The sequence below is a fragment of the Marmota flaviventris genome, chromosome 9, assembly GCF_047511675.1.
Source record: "Marmota flaviventris isolate mMarFla1 chromosome 9, mMarFla1.hap1, whole genome shotgun sequence".
NCBI classification, from domain to species: domain Eukaryota; kingdom Metazoa; phylum Chordata; class Mammalia; order Rodentia; family Sciuridae; genus Marmota; species Marmota flaviventris.
In genome coordinates this window covers 62798122-62815230 of record NC_092506.1, presented here as the reverse complement: position 1 = coordinate 62815230, position 17109 = coordinate 62798122, and the positions used below count along the sequence as shown (strand labels likewise).

Sequence of the window (17109 nt, the reverse complement as noted above, 5' to 3'; positions counted from 1 at the left end):
AAACACATGAAACCATGAGTCAGATCTCAGTTGGCCCATAATTCTCAGGACCAAACACAAACTTCTTTATTGGAGATAAATTCTTCACATTTCTACCAAGGATACTTGAAGAATTTAGGTAAAGTTTCACTGAAGTGCATCCTATTACCACATTTCTACTTGCCCTGTTTATTTTAGTGGGCCCTGGGCAAATTTCATTTTGAACTTGTGAGTCACTTTTATTCTTGTTTGCTTACTTGCTAGCTATAACAGAACTGGTTTTAAGAACTTGACATGCCATGATAAGATTTTAATGCAGATTATTTTTAAAATCTAACAACATATTTTATATAAACTTATCAGAGTACTCTTGAAATCCTTCCCTAAAAGACACTGGACTTATAAAATTATGACTCTCTGGCTATATAATTACATTTATTTACTTAATAAATATTTGAATAGCTATATAATCAAAGTTTCAAACTAAAGAACAATTATTAAACAATTATTAAAGAACATTATAAAGAACATTAGTTAGCATTACTGAATGCTAACTAAATGCTAGGCACTATTTTTGGGTATATAGTTAACAAAATAGACACAGTCCCTATTCTCATGAACTTAACTATTTTTGGCAATTCTATATCTATTTCTTCTCAAGGACCAGTCTCTATCAGTTATCCCATCTACCCCAGGACCCTCAACCTTTTCCTATGAGAGTTTCTTAATAATACAACTTGAAGGCATTCTTGACTTTAAAACTGTATATTATCCTTCCTCAATCTCAACTTCTCAGCTACCGCTCTCTTTCCCTCCCATTTTCACAGTTAAATTTTCCAAGAAGAGTTGTTCATATCAGTTTGTCTCAATTCTCCTTGTTCCCCATTTACTTGGTTGACTAGCATCTGGTCCTTGCCCTGAAAAACTGTCTTGTCAAGGTTATCTCTAGATCCAGTGGACACTTTTCAGTTCCTACTTTACTTGGCTATTCAGCAACATTTAACAATGTCTACCAGTCCATCCTTGTTAAAACTTCCTTCAGCTTCTGGAATCCCATGTCCTTGTGCAATTTTCCTCTTTTCTCTGGCTGCTTCCTCTAGCACCCCTCTTTTTCTGACCATCTCTTTAAAAATAACCATAACTAGGGCTGGGATTGTAGCTCAGTGGTAGAGTGCTTGCCTCGCTGAGGCCCTGGGTTCAATCCTCAACACCACATAAAGATAAATAAAAATACTGTGTCCATCTACAACTATTAAAAAAAAAAATAACTATCACTAAACAGTGCTTACTATGTGCCAAAGACTATTCGTAAGAGCTCACATATTTTAATTTATTTAATCCTCTATAGCCCTGTGAGGATGGTACTATTAGATCAATTTTACTGGTAAGGAAGCTGAATCACAGAGAAACAATTTTCCCAAGGTCACACAGCTACTAATTGTGGCCTAGAGTTTTACTTTCTGCCTTTCTTCCATTCTATAAGTCTCTGCATGACTGTATCTGCTGCCATGGCCTGACTGTTTACTTACCTCCTTTGATTCTAAAATCTCTGTCTTTACCGCTTTTGTTAGCTCTAGACTCACCTATCTAATGGAATGCACATTCCCATCGGGATTTCCTACAGGCTTCTCAAACTCAACATGTCTAAAATCCAATCCAACATTTCCCCCTCTTTTCCTAAAGCCAATCTCTCTTAAATTCTCTTTTAGTACTCATAGGACCAAGCCAGAAACATGAGATCATACTTAACACCATGAACAGTGACCTCCAAACACACACCTTATCCCCAGCCACTACCATACTTAGAGGTTTTGAAGAGTTTTCAACCTTCATACCTCTCCACCCAATACCATTACTTCAATTCAGATAACTGTCAAATGCACACTGGATCACTGAGATATTTCTCCACTCTCATGTCCTTGCTTCCAGATTATTTCCTTCTGATCTACCTCCAACATCATAGCCAGGGTCACCTTTCTAAAGTACAGTTATGATCATTTCATCCACCTGTTTGAAAATGTTCAGTGGTTCTCAGATGCTCAGAATCAAAGCTAAACTCCATTTCCTAGTAGTCAAAGCATAATTTGACTCCTTTCAGACTTCTCTAGTCTTCTAATTATTTCTTACCTCTTACTCTAAGTTCAATCATAGATGATTATCATGGTTCCACACAAGCATGTTTTCTCTTAGCTGTATTTACTCTCCCATTTCTTTGCCTGCCTATTTGTACTGGGCCTTCAGTCATCAACTTAGCTGTCCTAAACTTTAGGGAGCCTTCTCTGTCTTGCCCCTTGCCTCATTCATCCAGAAGTGGGGAGAACTACCCATCCCCAATATCTTTTACACTATTCCTCCTGTGATTGCACTGCCAAGCTGTACTGTAACTGCTCATCTCCCATCAGACAATTAGCCCTAGAACAAGTACTGGCACATACTCAATCTATAGTGTGTGGCATTTCATAGGGATTCATCAGATATTGCTGAATGAATTCAAATTACCTTGCTTAGTATGTGTCAAAGCAGTAGGTGCTCACTATGTATGTTTGGGGAATTGACTTGAACCCTCAATAAAATCCCACTAAGCAGGCTAAATTATACCTAATTTATGGATGAATAAACCAAAGCTTAAAGAGTTTATGTAATTTGTCCAAAGCACTGGGCTATTAAGCAGCAAAGTACAACTTAAGCCTATAATCATCAATTTCCAAAATGTACAGGTATCATAGGCCATTACCTCTCTGTGCTGTAGAAGATACAAAAGATGGCCAAGATCTGATCCTAGCTACAGAGGAAAGAGATGCTTTTGGATGGAAGGCAGAGGAACATCAAATTAGGAATAATTTTTTGAAGGACAATATTTGAACTAGCTTTTGAAGGATGGGTAGAATTTAGACAGCAGAGACTGGGGTAAGGGAGTAATGAGGGGACACAACAAACATTTCTGGTGGTGGTGACAGGATAAATATATGAGAAATAGATTTATGGGGAGTCCACTGGGGTTTTCAATATGGGTTGTGGCTGCTATTTTTCACCTTATGATGTACTAATAAAACCAGGCATGTGTCTTACTGCAAGATAAATGGGGTTTTACTAGACTTGGCATTCACTCTTAAGAGGCAGCCACTGTGTAAACATCTTACAAAATCAATTCGTAAAGAAGCCCACAAGGAACATTAAGGAGCTTACTTGCTGCAGTTCTGCAAGTTGCTTTTAAGGATGTCATAGTCAGTATTGAACAGAGGCCCACTGTCCTTTAGCATAGCTTTCTGGATGCTGTACACATGGATGCTGGCAGTCACAGCTAGCTTGGACTTCACTGCTACAAGTCAACAGGAAAGCAGTCTGTTAATACACAAACTTCATAGCATGGGGGACTTTAACAAGAAACCCTTCTGCATTAAAACCATTTGCAATCTGTGGTGGTCTAAAAAACTCTAAAAGGCCAAATAGCCACATATACAATGTAATATCAACTCTTCTGTCTGCAATGGGGACATTATGACAAGGTAGGTGGTGGTGAATCATTTCTAAGTACTTCACCTGTGAGATTATCACTCATCCAGTAGACACTCAGCAAATATTAATTAATGATTGATGATGATTATGGGTTCCCCCCCGCCCCAGTCAGGGAGAACCTTACACTAGCATATAAAGACTAAATAATCTCAACCTGAAAAAAGTTGTTTATGTAGCCCAATTTTACTTTAGAGAAAGCAACTATATAACAAAAATACAACTAACTAGATAAGTCTGCAGAAGAAAAACTAGCATAAATTTAAGTTTCACAAGGGAAGGGGTTAGGCCTAACTTGCTCCATGTCCCCATTCCCTACCATAGAGCTTGGCACACAGTAGATAATCAATACACATATACTAAATGATGAATGCCTGCTTGCTTTGCTTCCACTGTGGAAATCCAGATAGAAAAATTAGACATTCCCAACACTTTGAATATTTCAGAATTAATTTGGTAAAAATCGCACTCCACTGGCAGGAGCCTTTGTATATACAAGGTACAACAGTGAAGTTTTGTCTTCAGATATGGACCCAAGATCATGAGGACATGAGGGTCATATTATTTTTTGAAATGGATTTTTAAACAATAGAATAGTAGCATTAATAGCACTGAAAGTCAGACTTTTTGTGTGTTTGATGCTAGGGATCAAATCCAGGACCTGTGCCCATTAGGCAAGCATTCTAACACTGAGCTATATCTCCCAGTTGGATTTATTTAATTTATTAGTCTTTCTGACTTTTAGAAAAACATTCTACAATGTTCTTCTCTAAAAATGTGTTATGAAATACAGCGCAATATTCAGACTACTGTCTTTTTACAGTGGATGAGATGGCCCACATTATATACATGACAGTTTTGCGTGTCTGCCATGAGGTTTAAAATCCTATGATAAAAGTGCTTTATAAATGTCAGAAGCTATTGACTTAGTGGGAAGTTATGCAGATGAAGTATCATATTTTAACATGTTTCAGAAACTACTAATAAAAAGAACACAGGGTTCTTAGGCTAAATTGCTAACATATTATATGCAGATGTTAGGGGCAGATTTATTATTATACCAACACTGATGCCATAAGAAGAAAAAGGAAAAACTTACTAAACTGTTAAAATACCTACCTTCCAATTTATCTTCTCTCACTACTGCAACCTTGTGGCACTGTAAAGAAACAACACTTCATCAACAGAACTTGAAACCTGGAAGTTTCCTTGTTAATAATTCAATTGTGCTTGAATTGTGAAATTAGGAAAATAATGGTACCATTCAAATGTATGTTATAGTTTAATAAAGTCAGATTCATTTTTAATTTGCTTCCTTTAAAACTTCTTAATAAGGTTAAGGAAAATGAGAGTACAGGGATAAATACTACAATGAAATAAAATACAGCATCTCAAATCAGTGTGAGAAGAAAGAGCTTTTTAGTAAGTGATTTAATGAGAAGTATTGTATTCCCATATGGATCCAGATAAAATTAGATCTTCCCCCTCATACCGTATACCAGAATTCATGCTAAACAGGGAGCATGGAAGTCTGGGTAGAGGCTGAAAGGAGGAAGAGGTTCTGGGGCTGTGGGTAATTGAGAGCCCATGCCATGGAGAAGAAATACCAAAAAAAGAAGAAATAATGGTCAGGCCAAAAAAGCCGCAGCCATGTGCAGCCTATTTGTTGCTCAAACTGTGCCAGGTGCATGCCAAGGACAAGGCCATTAAGAGGTTCGCCATTTGAAACACCGCAGCCATCAGGGACGTTTCTAAAGCAAGTATTTTAATGCTTATGTGTTTCCCAAGCTCCATGTAAAGGTGCATTACTGTGTGAGTTATGCAATTCACAGCAAGGTGGTCAGGAATCAATCTCATGAAGCCTGGAAGGACTGAATACTCCCACTCTGTTTTAGACCTGCTAGTGCCACCCCATGACCTCCACCAAAGCCCATGTAAGAGCTAGGTCCTTAAAGAGTGAAGAAAAGCTATCTTCTAGAAAAAAATAAAATGGGAATTATAATAAAAAAAAAGAAAAGAATGCTAAATGGATCAGAGATTTAAGAGTAAAAAATGAAAACATATATGCAATAGAAAACATACATGAATTCTTCTGTAATCTAATATAACCTAAGAATGAGGAAGTATCCTATGTATGATTCAAATCCAGAAAAAATTGAAATAACCCATAAAAAGACAAATGATTAAGTAAGAAAAGTATCTGCAACTAGCATCACAAATGGTTAATAGAGTTTCTTAAAAAACAAAAAAACCCCCACAAAACTAAAAACGAAGACCCTTTAGAAAAATGGGCAAGAGTTACAGATGATTCACAGCAAAAGGAATATAAATAGCCCTGACATAGATGACAACATATGCTGTGTGGAAACAGGTACTCTTCATACCTGTTCAGGAAAAATAAGAAATGGAGATGTATTCGTCAATCATCAACAAAAGTACATATATAGCCTAGTGACACATGCTTATAATCCCAGCATCTCCAGAGGCTGAGGAAGGAGGATCCCAAGTTCAAGGCCAATCCGGGAAACTCAGTAAGACCCTATTTCAAAATAAAATAAAAGGGCTGGGATGTAGTTCAGTGGGGAAAGGACCCCTGGATTCAATCCCTAGTATCCCCCCACCAAAAAAATACATATACATTTATACTTTGATCCAACCATCCTACTTCTAAGAATGTAATTTCAAAACACACTAACAAAAATACACATAATTGCCAGGTATGGTGGTGCATACCTGTAATCCCAGCAGCTTAGGAGGCTGAGGCAGGAGGATTAAGAGTTCAAAGCCAGCCTCAGCAACAGCAAGGCGCTAAGCAATTCAGTGAGACCCTGTCTCTAAATAAAATACAAAATAGGGCTGGGGATGTGGCTCAGTGGCTGAGTGTCCCTGAATCCAATCCCCAGTAACCCCCCCACCCAAAATACACATAACCCATATACTCTGAGCTATTCACTGAAGCACTATTGGCAATAGCCAAAGATTGTAAATAACTCAAATAATTCAATGTGGGACTGCTGAATCAACTAAGACATATTTATCAATGAATCCAGATGTGGCTATAATGAAAGAGGAATAGTTTTATAACTGCTACGTAATACTCAGGATCTACCTCTCAATTTCTTACTTTCCCAGTTGCTGGGATAATTGGCATGATCTACACCATCACATCCAGCTATGCCACCATGACTGGCAGATGAACAGAATCTTTTTTTTTTTGCAATACTGGGTTTGAATCCAGAACGTAGGAGGGGTGCTCTACCACTGAGCTTCATCCTCAACCCTTTTAAATTTTTGTGTTGAAACAGAGTCTTATTAAGTTGCCTCAAACTTGACTCCTCCTACTCAACCTCCCATGTCCCTGGGACTATAGGCATGTTCCACTGTGCTCAGCTAAATGTCCTCTTAAATTTAGAACAGAAGGCCCTCTATAAGTAAGGCACAGCATAAAAGTTTTTAACTTCTCCAACAGTTGGATTTTCAATGTTCTCTGATGGCCCATGGGTTAAAGGCTCAGCTCCCAGCTTGGTGCTATTGCTTGATGGTAGAAACTTTAAGAAGTGGAGCCTAATAGGAAGTTTTAGATTAGTGAGGGCATTGCCCTTGAAATGGATTGTGGGATGATACTTTCTTCTCTCTTTTGCATCCAGCCATGAGATGAGGGCTTCCTCTGCCATATATTCCCATAATGATGTTCTGCCTCATCACAGGCCCAAAAGCAATGGGGCCAATCAACCATAAACTGAAACCATGAGCCAAAATAAACCTTTCCTATTTTTAAGTTGACTATCTCTGGTCTTTTGTTATATTAACAAGAAGATGTCTAACAGAATTTCTATAAGTTTTTAACTAATCATAGGTGATACATATTTTGGAAGAAATTTTTTCTCAGAAAAATTCACTGGGGAACACAACTAGAATAAAATTCTAAGATCTCATCTAAGAATCCCCTGAACCCTAAAGATCAACTGCTAATACCATTTAAGGATTCCAAATTAAGAGTCCATGCCATAATGAGTTGGAGTAAAAACGTATGTTATCTGAAAACATAAATTCTTAACTTTAAATCCTAATACAGAAGATCTGTGAACTCTCAAAATTTTATGAATAACAACATATGAATCTCTATTACAAATTCTCAGATCAGTGACCAAAAACAAAATCACTGTAGGTTAAGCAACCCTAACTCAAAATCCCAAAGCTATAAATTCTGAAATCTTTTGAGCACTGGTATAACATCAAAAGTAAAAAATTCTGTACCATGAAACTGCTTCATGCAGTTTCTTCTTTTTCTTTTGATAGTGCTAAGGATTGAACTCAGTACCTTGCAAATGCTACATAAACATTCTACCACTGAGCTATGTCCCCAGCCCTTAAGCACAAAATTATTAAAATACTGTATAAGATTACATTTCAGGCTATGTGTATAAGACATATATGAAACAAAGGAATTTCATGTATAGACTTTTTATATTATAGTTCCAGGTGGTATCTGGTTATCCATCAACACAGATTACTACTGAGGGCTCTGAGAAGGAGCCCTGGTCCATGGGACTGGTGGTGAAAAAACAAAAGAACCGTCACATAGATTTCAAGAAGATGAGAACAAAGAGGGGATGTCTACTTTTGGGAGGAAGCCAGAGAGGGGGTACTAGATCAGAATTTATCACATTTCCCAAGATACCTTATTATGCATATGCAAATATTGAAATAAACAAACAAACAAAAACCATAATCTGAAACACTTCTCGTACCAAGCATTTCAGAAAAGGGAAATTCAACCTGTACTTCAAGGGAATACAAAGATACTGAGGAAAAGACTTAACTACATAGTTTAAAGGTACTGACATATCTAAAGAGACACGAATGTAGTTAAACCTAAAAAGAAAAATGACATACAGTTGCCAACTTTGACAGTATCCATTCAAAAGCCATACAGAGAGAAAATTCTGGTGGCAGGTTTATCCTTGAGAGTAAATAAATCAAGACTGCTTAATTTCCTATTTCAGATATATAATGATATCTGATTCTAAACTTGCAAATACCTTGATTATCATTTGGCTTGCCAAATAGCTTGCCAATAAGGACAGAAAATGCTGGCTAGAAAATATAAGGATTTGATCCCTTGAGGAGTTTTGTTTCTCCTTATGAATTACTAAATTAACATTCCAGTTTTAAACATCACATGTTTAAAATTCTTTTGCTAAAAAACAAAGAATCAGTATTCAGACAAGTCAGGGTTCTAAACCTACGATTCTGAGGACAAGTCAAAAGGGAAGAGGGAAACATATTAACATATCTCTGAGAAGGAGCCCTGGTCCATGGGACTGGTAGTGGAAGAAGCAAAAGAACTATCACACAGACTTGAAGAAGATGAGAGCAAGGAAGGTGTCTACTTTTGGGAGGAAGCTAGAGAGGGGGTATTACTAACATTGTTCCCAAGGCTCAGCCTGGTACAGGAGATGGAATAAGATATCTCGGCAGAGATTCCAGTGCCCACCAAGGCATGGGAATAGAATAATCTCTATGCCCCTGAGAAGGACAAATACAGAAGTAGTTAAGAGAAAGCCAACAGATTTGAGAAAGCTTTGTTGCTGGGTTGATGAAAACAGAATAGTAACCTGTGTTTAGAATGACCAGATAACACCTGGACCACAATATAAAAAGAAGATGTAGGAGCATAAAAGTGTTTCCAGCCCATGCTTCTGCACTGTATTAGGTCAGTCCCTGGCCAATATTTCCTACCCATTAAACATAGCTACACAACTACCAAAATGAGTGCTCAGAATTAAAATGAAGTTAAAAAACTTTTTTTTTTTCTTGTTTGAACACCTAGATTTGTGGCTTGAAATATGAACAAGATGAAAATTAATGACCACTGTCTCCAACATATCTTGAAGAAAGATATAAAGAATAATGGGGGCTGGGGTTGTGGCTCAGTGGTAGAGCACTTGCCTAGCACGTTTGAGGCACTAAGTTCGATTCTCAGCACCCCATTAAAAAAATAAAGATATTGTGTCCATCTATAACTAAAAAAAAAAAAAAAAAAAAAAAAAAAAAAGAATAGTGGAAGCAATCTCCCAATATCTTGTTGCCTAGAAAACTGCATAAAGATACAGCCTCTGTATCACAGCCAAGATATTTCCCAGGCAGGGGTTGTGGCACAGTGGTAGAGCATTTGCTTAGCATGTGAGAGGCACTGGGTTCAATTCTCGGAACCACATATCAATAAATAAAATAAGTCCATAGACAACTAAAAATATTTTGGGGAAAAAAGGATATTTCCCAAACTTTGTTGAGTTTCAGATGTAGTCTAAAAATTCAAATCCTCTTCTAAGATGAATATTTTGAACTTAAAACTTCCACAATACTGAATCATCTTCTTGTTTTTTTTCTTCTTCTCCAATGTAAGGTTATAACACTGTTTGTAGCTTAAACACATATAAGCCCATTATAAAATTCTGAGAACTCACGGAATGTCCATTCTGAATGATACTACCAGACACTAAATAGGTGACATGCAGTTGGGCTCCTGAATTTTCCCTCCGTTTCCTTTCGACATAATCATATAGCATCCTGTTCCAAAGAAACAAAAGTAATTCATTAGTAATAGTTTTTAACCTCATAAACTCTTTTAATTCATGACTTAAAAGCAGCCAGGCACAAGTTCAAGGACAGCCTCAGCAAGTTAGTGAGATCTTGTCTCAAAATAAAAAATAAAAAGGGTTGGGGATATAGTTCAGTGATAAAGTACCCCTGGATTCAAGCAGGATCTTTGTTCAGTCCATGAACAGAGTTTTTTTTTAAAGGGACTTTAGATTGGACTTGGGGATAGGAGTCAACTTGTTTGAGTTGGCATAGTGATTCAGTAAGTAACATACCCCTGGGTTAGATCCCTGGCACAGCAAAAAAAAAAAAAAAGTCTAATAAGAGGATAAGAGGGACAGAACCCATATTAAAATGGGAGCCATGATTTAGAATGAATACACTGCTGAATCAAGAGTAAGTTCAGTCACTTATCTATCTAGCTATGACAGATCCAGGATAAATCAATTTTTCTAGGCTCTTAACATCCTGAGGTAATGCAAGGGAATGCTGTACTAGATTAGTGAATCTCTTAATCTGGGATTCACATGTCTTATATAACCCTAACCACCAAAGTATCAGCAAATATATATGTGCTTTTTGGAGTGGAGATGACTCAGGGTTTCAAGAGATTTAGAATTCATTACTCTAAAATATTAAAAACTCTATTATGTATATGATCACAAATGTCCAGCTCTGAAATTCTAATGCTAATAATTACTCAGATTCAATGCTGCTTCATAACTAGAGAATTAAACAGCTTACTTATACCACCCAATATCCAAAATATTCATTAACCTGAAAGAACCAAACACTAAATGCAAAATGTTGCTTTTAATAAAATCCTTTAATTCATTTTTATTCTTTCTTCCAGCAAATGTTGCAGCTGACTCCCCTCAATAATTTATAGTTTAATGACAAAAAGATATCATTTATCTTTTATTTTAAGAGGCATTAATTAAGGTTCTTATATCATACTTCTACTAGGACAGCCAAAAACTCAAAAATTCCAAGAGAAAACTCCACCTACACTTTTGATCATTCTCTTCACCTCCTTAGCTACCATGAACCACGCCCCACTGAGTCTCCTACTACCCCTCCAACCGCCAAAGAAGATATACAAATGGCCAATAAGCACATAAAAGGACGTTCAATGTCATTAGGAAAATGCAAATTAAGACTATATGAGATACTACTTCATATTTACAAAGAGGTGAAATAAAGACATAATAAAAAGGGTTGGCAGGCTGGGGTTGTGGCTCAGCGTGTGAGGCACTGGGTTCGATCCTCAGCACCACATAAAAATAAAACAAAGGTATTGTGTCCACCTACAACTAAAAAATATATTAAAAAATAAATAAAAAGGGCTGGCAAGAATATGGAGAAATTGAAATCCTCACACAATGTTAGTGAGATTATTAAAATGGTTCAGCCATTCTAAAAAATAGTTTGTCAGTTCCTCAAAATGTTAAACAGCAATATGATCCGGCAATTCCAATCTGAGGAATCTATACTTGAGAATTAAAAGCATGTGTTTATACAAACATTTGTACACAGGCATTCACAGCAGTGCTATTCATAATAATCAAATGTAGAAACAATTAAAATGTCCATTAACAGATGAACAGATAAAATTAAATTTAGTATATCCATGCTATTGGCTAAACTGAGTCTGAAAAAGAAATACCTTTGCAATACCCTTAACACATTAACATATAACCTTATTTGGATTTAGGGTTAATACAGATGTATTTAATTAAGCCCAGATCATACTGTAGTTGGATGGGCTCTTAATCCAACATCTATGGTGTCCTTACAAAAAAATGGCTATGTGAAGATAGACACACAAGGAGAATATTATGTAACAATGAAGGCAAAGATTGGAATTAAGTAGCTACAAGCCAAGAAATGCCAAAGATCGTGGACAAAGGTAAGAAAAATTTCCTTACAGGTTTCCAAGGGAGCATAGTTCTGCTAACACCTTGACTTTGGCCTTCTAACCTCCAGAACTGAGTAAATAAAATTTGTTGTTTTAAGCCACCTAATTTGTAGTGCTTTATTATGGTAGCCTAATTAAGTGGAAACATACACCATACAATGGAATATTATTTAGCAATAAAACGGAATTAAGTATAGATGCATGCAGCAACCTGGACAAATCTGGAAAACATACTAAGTGAAAGAAACCAGATATATTAGACTGTACATGATTCTATGCATATGAAATGTCTGGAATAGACAAATCTACAGACAGAAAGATTAACGGTTGTCTATGGCTGGCAGGAAGAGGTTGGGGAAATGATTAGTGATTGTTAATAGGCATATAATTTCTTTCTGGGGTGATGAAAATATTCTAAAATTGATTGTGGTGATAGTTGCACAATTTTGATTATACTGAAAACCATTAAACTGTATACTTTAAATGGGTGAATTGTATAGTAAGTGAATTATATATCCATAAATCTTTATATCCATAATTTTTTTAAAAAAATGAGTATGAGGGACTGGGTTTGTGGCTCAGTGGTAGAGTGCTCACCTGGCATATGTGAGGCACTGGGTTTGATCCTCAGCACCACATAAATTTAGATAAATGAAATAAAGGTGTTGTGACCATCTACAACTAAAAAAAATTTTTTTTAATGAATTATGAGTTAGGCACCACCACACCCACTGTAATACCAGTGGCTTGGGAGGCTGAGGCAAGAGGATTGAGAGTTCAAAGCCAGCCTCAGAAACTTAGTGAAGCTCTAAGCTACTCAGTGAGATCCTGTTTCTAAATAAAATATAAAAAGGGGGCTGGGGATGTGGTTCACCCCTGGGTTCAATTCCAGGTACAAAAAAGAATTATGAAGGAAATTAATAGGATGACGTGACAAGAATTAAGAAGAGGTGAAACACTTGAAACAGAGCATTAGGGAAAGCTTATTACATATAACATGAAATCTGAGTTGAAACCTGAAGAATGAGGAAAGCTGGAAGAGGACCATGGCAGGCAGAAGAACTAGTACAAAGGTCCTACGATGAGAATAAATTTTGTATATTTGAAGAAGATAATAGGTGAGGTAGAGAGTAGAATAGGATTAAGTAGGACAGAAAGGCAGGAGCTAGACAGTGTTAAGCTATAAAAAATGATATATAATAAGTTTAGCGACAGTAAAATTATAGGCATCTTTATTTCAGAAACTCTAACCCTTAATATGCATTTTTAAACTCCAACAGGTGTGTATGTGTGTGTTTGTGTGTATATATAGTAACAGTTGCTTCATTTCTATCTACACATTCATAATTGCAATGACTAATAACTCTTATAAATGTCTATAATCAAAGTCACTGAAGCTCTTAGGTTTAGACCAGCACCATGGTCTTTGGCAATCTCATTCAAAACCAGCTCAAGTCTATCCCAGGGCTAACAGTTTCAGGTCTTAAAAGCTTAAACATCACAGCCAAAATCAGTCTCCTAGACCTAATATTAATACAACAAAGTCAAATCAATCTGCTCTAGAGATTAGGGACTTTTTAATTCTTGTGGAATGTTTTTATGATTCAGAGAAAACTCCTATCACTCAAGGAACAGACAAAAACCAGGTTACCATAAGGAATAAAACAAAGTAAATGTGTTCAATATGTGTGTCCTTAGTTGGTTCACCAATCCTGCCCCTTGGAATACAGACAGTATCTGCACTTTTGCAGGCTGAAAAATTCTAGAGTTAAATCAAAAGCTTGCTATTCCCCTCTGGGCTCAAGTTGGACCACAAGTTTCAGTGAGGAAAACTCATATAGTAAAATTCAAAAATGCTTTTAAACACTCACTTTGTAGTTTCTCTTAGTTTTCTTGTCATACACTATTATACATCTGTCAAACACCTGTTGACCTCCTTATGATAGTACTTCAATAACACCCCAAAATAAGCCTAAGAAGTACAGTGAAAATGTAGTAAAGATGTAAGATAACAGATATATAAATTTGAGTTATAAACAGAACTGGCAAGTCCATTTAATACATTCGAAATAACAAAGTGATGCTAACCAGAGGCCAAGGCTGCAACTAAATCCAGCAAAATTTATCACCACACATTCATATACAAGCCCACTAACCCCCCTATAGAGATAAAAGTTATTAAAAATAATATTATTTCCCATTTATCCAGGAGAAAAAAAATCAGTTCTAACCTAGGGGCTATGTATAGACAGGAAAATCAAAATAAACAAAACAAAAAACTCCAATGTCATTAAAATTGGAAGTAAACTGAACTTACTGTTTGGCCTGGTTAACATGAACCCCTAGCGTATAGCTCAGCCATTTGTATGTCACCTGCAAGAAACAGCAATATTCAAAATGTTTTATTAGATGACTTCAGTGTGCAGAAAATTCCCAAGGGCCTGATTCCCATTATTAGATGATTATCCCTTATAAATTACAATAGATGCCACTGTAGTTTAAAAGAACCCTCTATCTGGGCAAATTGAACCAACATATTTGTCTGTCTAGGAAGTCTGTTTTCACAAACTGATTAATGTAGAAGTATCTAAAACAGTAAGTGGAATATGCATTTAAAAAACTCATTTCCCTCACATTCCTTGTTTTACTTATGCCCTTTTTTCACATTCTGTCTCTGGTGGGGCCACTACCCAAAACTATCCCAAAACTCACCCAGAAACTAGATGACTCTGAAGTGTATGACTTAAAACTTTCAGGGAAAGTTGCAGCCATACAAACATTAAAAGACACAGGTGTGGAGGGTCAGGAAATGAGTGAGTAAAGTGGATAAACTGTATCAGTGGTTAGATTGGGAATTACTGGCATCAATTCTGCATTCTTCCTTGATCCAGTAAACCTCTTCTCTCGAAGTCTCTTCCTATTCAAAATGCTGAGCTTCCCAAAATAAAACTAATAGGTCGGGCAAAGGCAGTATAGCATTAATGGAGGAAAGAGACTTGGGTTCCAAAACTACCTATCCCTTACTAACTGCAAATAAACAATTTATTTGACCTCTTTGCTTCAACTTTTTCCTGTAGGGACAATACCACCCACCCGAAGGGCGTTTAGATCACTGCAAAGTCTACCAAAGTAAACAGTCAATCATCACAGTTTGCAAAGAGCGCTCAGATCCGTCCTCTCACTTGATCTTTACGCCAACCCCATTAGGCGGGGCAAACCACTATCAATATTTAAATTTTCAGGAAGAGGAAACCGTCTTGAGATTACACAACTTGTCACTTAACCAAGACACAATTTCCTCAACTGTAAACCTGGCACTCTGGACATCAACCACCTGAAAAGCTAGATGTACCCTTACAAATGTTCTCAACCAACGCCCCGCCCTCCGCGTTGACCTCGGTGGCGCCAGCCGGGTGCACAGTTCCCACACGTCCGCCCAAGACCCGCGGACTTGCGCGTAAGCCAGAGGATCTCCCCGCGAAAGCCCTCGCTCTTCCTGGGGCACGAGGGGTGGTGACCTACCTCCCCTCGTCCAATCCCCACGAGGCTACAAGCACAGGAGTCAAGGGCCCCGCTGCCCTGGCCGGGCCCAAGACCCCGCTCGCACGCCCACATTCCCCAGTCCTAGCTCCTCACGATCTTGTTCTGGTCCGTGACGAACTCATCTATATTCTCCAGATAAAGCTGGTCCGCCATCGTGCTGCAGCGCTGGTCCACGCCCGCTCCGAGCCCTTCTCTCAACCACAGCCACAGCTCCCGCCGGCGGGAAACAACTTCGCTTCCTCCCAGGTCGCGGGTCGTTTCCCACAGCAACGGAGGCGACGCGCTACGGCAGCCGTCCGAGGGTCAAACTTGACATGGAGACTGCGCAGGCTGGAGTGGGTGGAGCTAGTAAGAGAAAACGGAAGTGAGGAGCTGGGAAGGAGGGCGCGAGCAAGGCAAGGCTTCGAACTTAAGCTGTGCTACCAAAGATCAAGACTAAATACTTAATCTTTAGGAGCCTCAGTCTTTCCTCTTATAAACCTCTCGCAGAATGAAATTTTTAATCTTAAAAAAAAAAAAATCTTGTTAGACTCTATTATCTCTTCATCAAAAAAAGGCCGAAATTTGAAACCAGCTTTATGTTAATGGAAGCGTGAATAGGAAATAAGTCCGTATAGATTCCAAGACAAGGTTTGCTTAAACAAGTAACTTAGTAGAATTTTAGAACAACCATCTTCATAATATAACAGCATTAGCATCTAATAACTTCTCAATAAGTGTTTATTGCCCTAAACTTAATTATATTAAAAGCAGTGAGATTTTAGAGGGAAAACAGTGAAATAAGAAACAAGGAAAGGTCCATCAACATCTAAAAAATATATAAAAAAAGAAACAAGGAAGCCAGGCATGGTTGGCAAATACCTGTAAATAAATGAATAAAATAAAGGTCCATCAACATCTAAAAATATATATATAAAAAAGAAACAAGGAAGCCAGGCATGGTTGGCACATACCTGTAATCCCAGCTACTCCCAATCCTGAAGCAGGAGGATCATAACCTTAGGCTCTTCTCCTTAAGGATGAGGTTTAACACAAGGGCCTTATCTTGAGAACACAGCAGTTCCCCAGAATCAATCAGCCCAAGTATTTGCAGAAGCCAGACAAAAAAATGGTAGGATATTAGTGCCAGGTACTACCAGCAGTGGGAGCCATAGGATCACAATTCCTGTGGGGGCCTGTGGCACAGGCCCGTAATCCCAGTGGCTCCAGAGGCTGAGGCAGGAGGATCGCAGGTTCAAAGCTAGCCTCAGCAATTTAGCAAGGTCCTAAGTAACTGAGAGACCCTGTCTCAAATTTAAAAAAATAAAAAGGGCTAGGGATGTGGCTCAGGGGTTAAGTGCCCCTGGGTTCAGTCCCTGGGAGGAAAGGGGAGAGGGGTGGAGGGCAGGGGGAAAGAAGGAAAGGGATAGATAGATAAGGCTGACCTTCCTCTTTCTTCCTGTTCATCCCCATATCATCCCAAAAATGATGGGCAGCTGTGAGTCTAATGACAATGACAGGGCACAGAGTAGAAAAGCTGGACAGGACTCAATGTTGGGGTGGGATGAAGAGCA

The 17109-nt window shown here is 37.9% G+C and overlaps 1 protein-coding gene and 1 pseudogene across 4 annotated transcripts in view; one reads left to right on the top strand and one right to left on the bottom strand.

Annotated features, from left to right (window-relative positions):
* Positions 1-15797, bottom strand: part of Pold3 (DNA polymerase delta 3, accessory subunit) — a 39602-nt gene extending 23805 nt beyond the window's left edge. For 2 of the 4 annotated variants that reach the window (XM_027942592.2, XM_027942591.2), the window contains exons 1-5: positions 15536-15639; positions 14331-14386; positions 9963-10065; positions 4612-4651; positions 3166-3298 (exon numbers count right to left, since the gene is read on the bottom strand). In XM_027942592.2, the coding sequence (XP_027798393.1) occupies positions 3166-3298; positions 4612-4651; positions 9963-10065; positions 14331-14386; positions 15536-15628 (425 nt within the window). In that variant the 5' untranslated portion in view covers positions 15629-15639. The other 2 variants (XM_027942589.2, XM_027942588.2) reach the window with 2 other exon arrangements.
* LOC114098383 (small ribosomal subunit protein eS26 pseudogene) lies at positions 5080-5430 on the top strand (annotated as a pseudogene).
* Positions 15798-17109: the final 1312 nt, after the last annotated feature.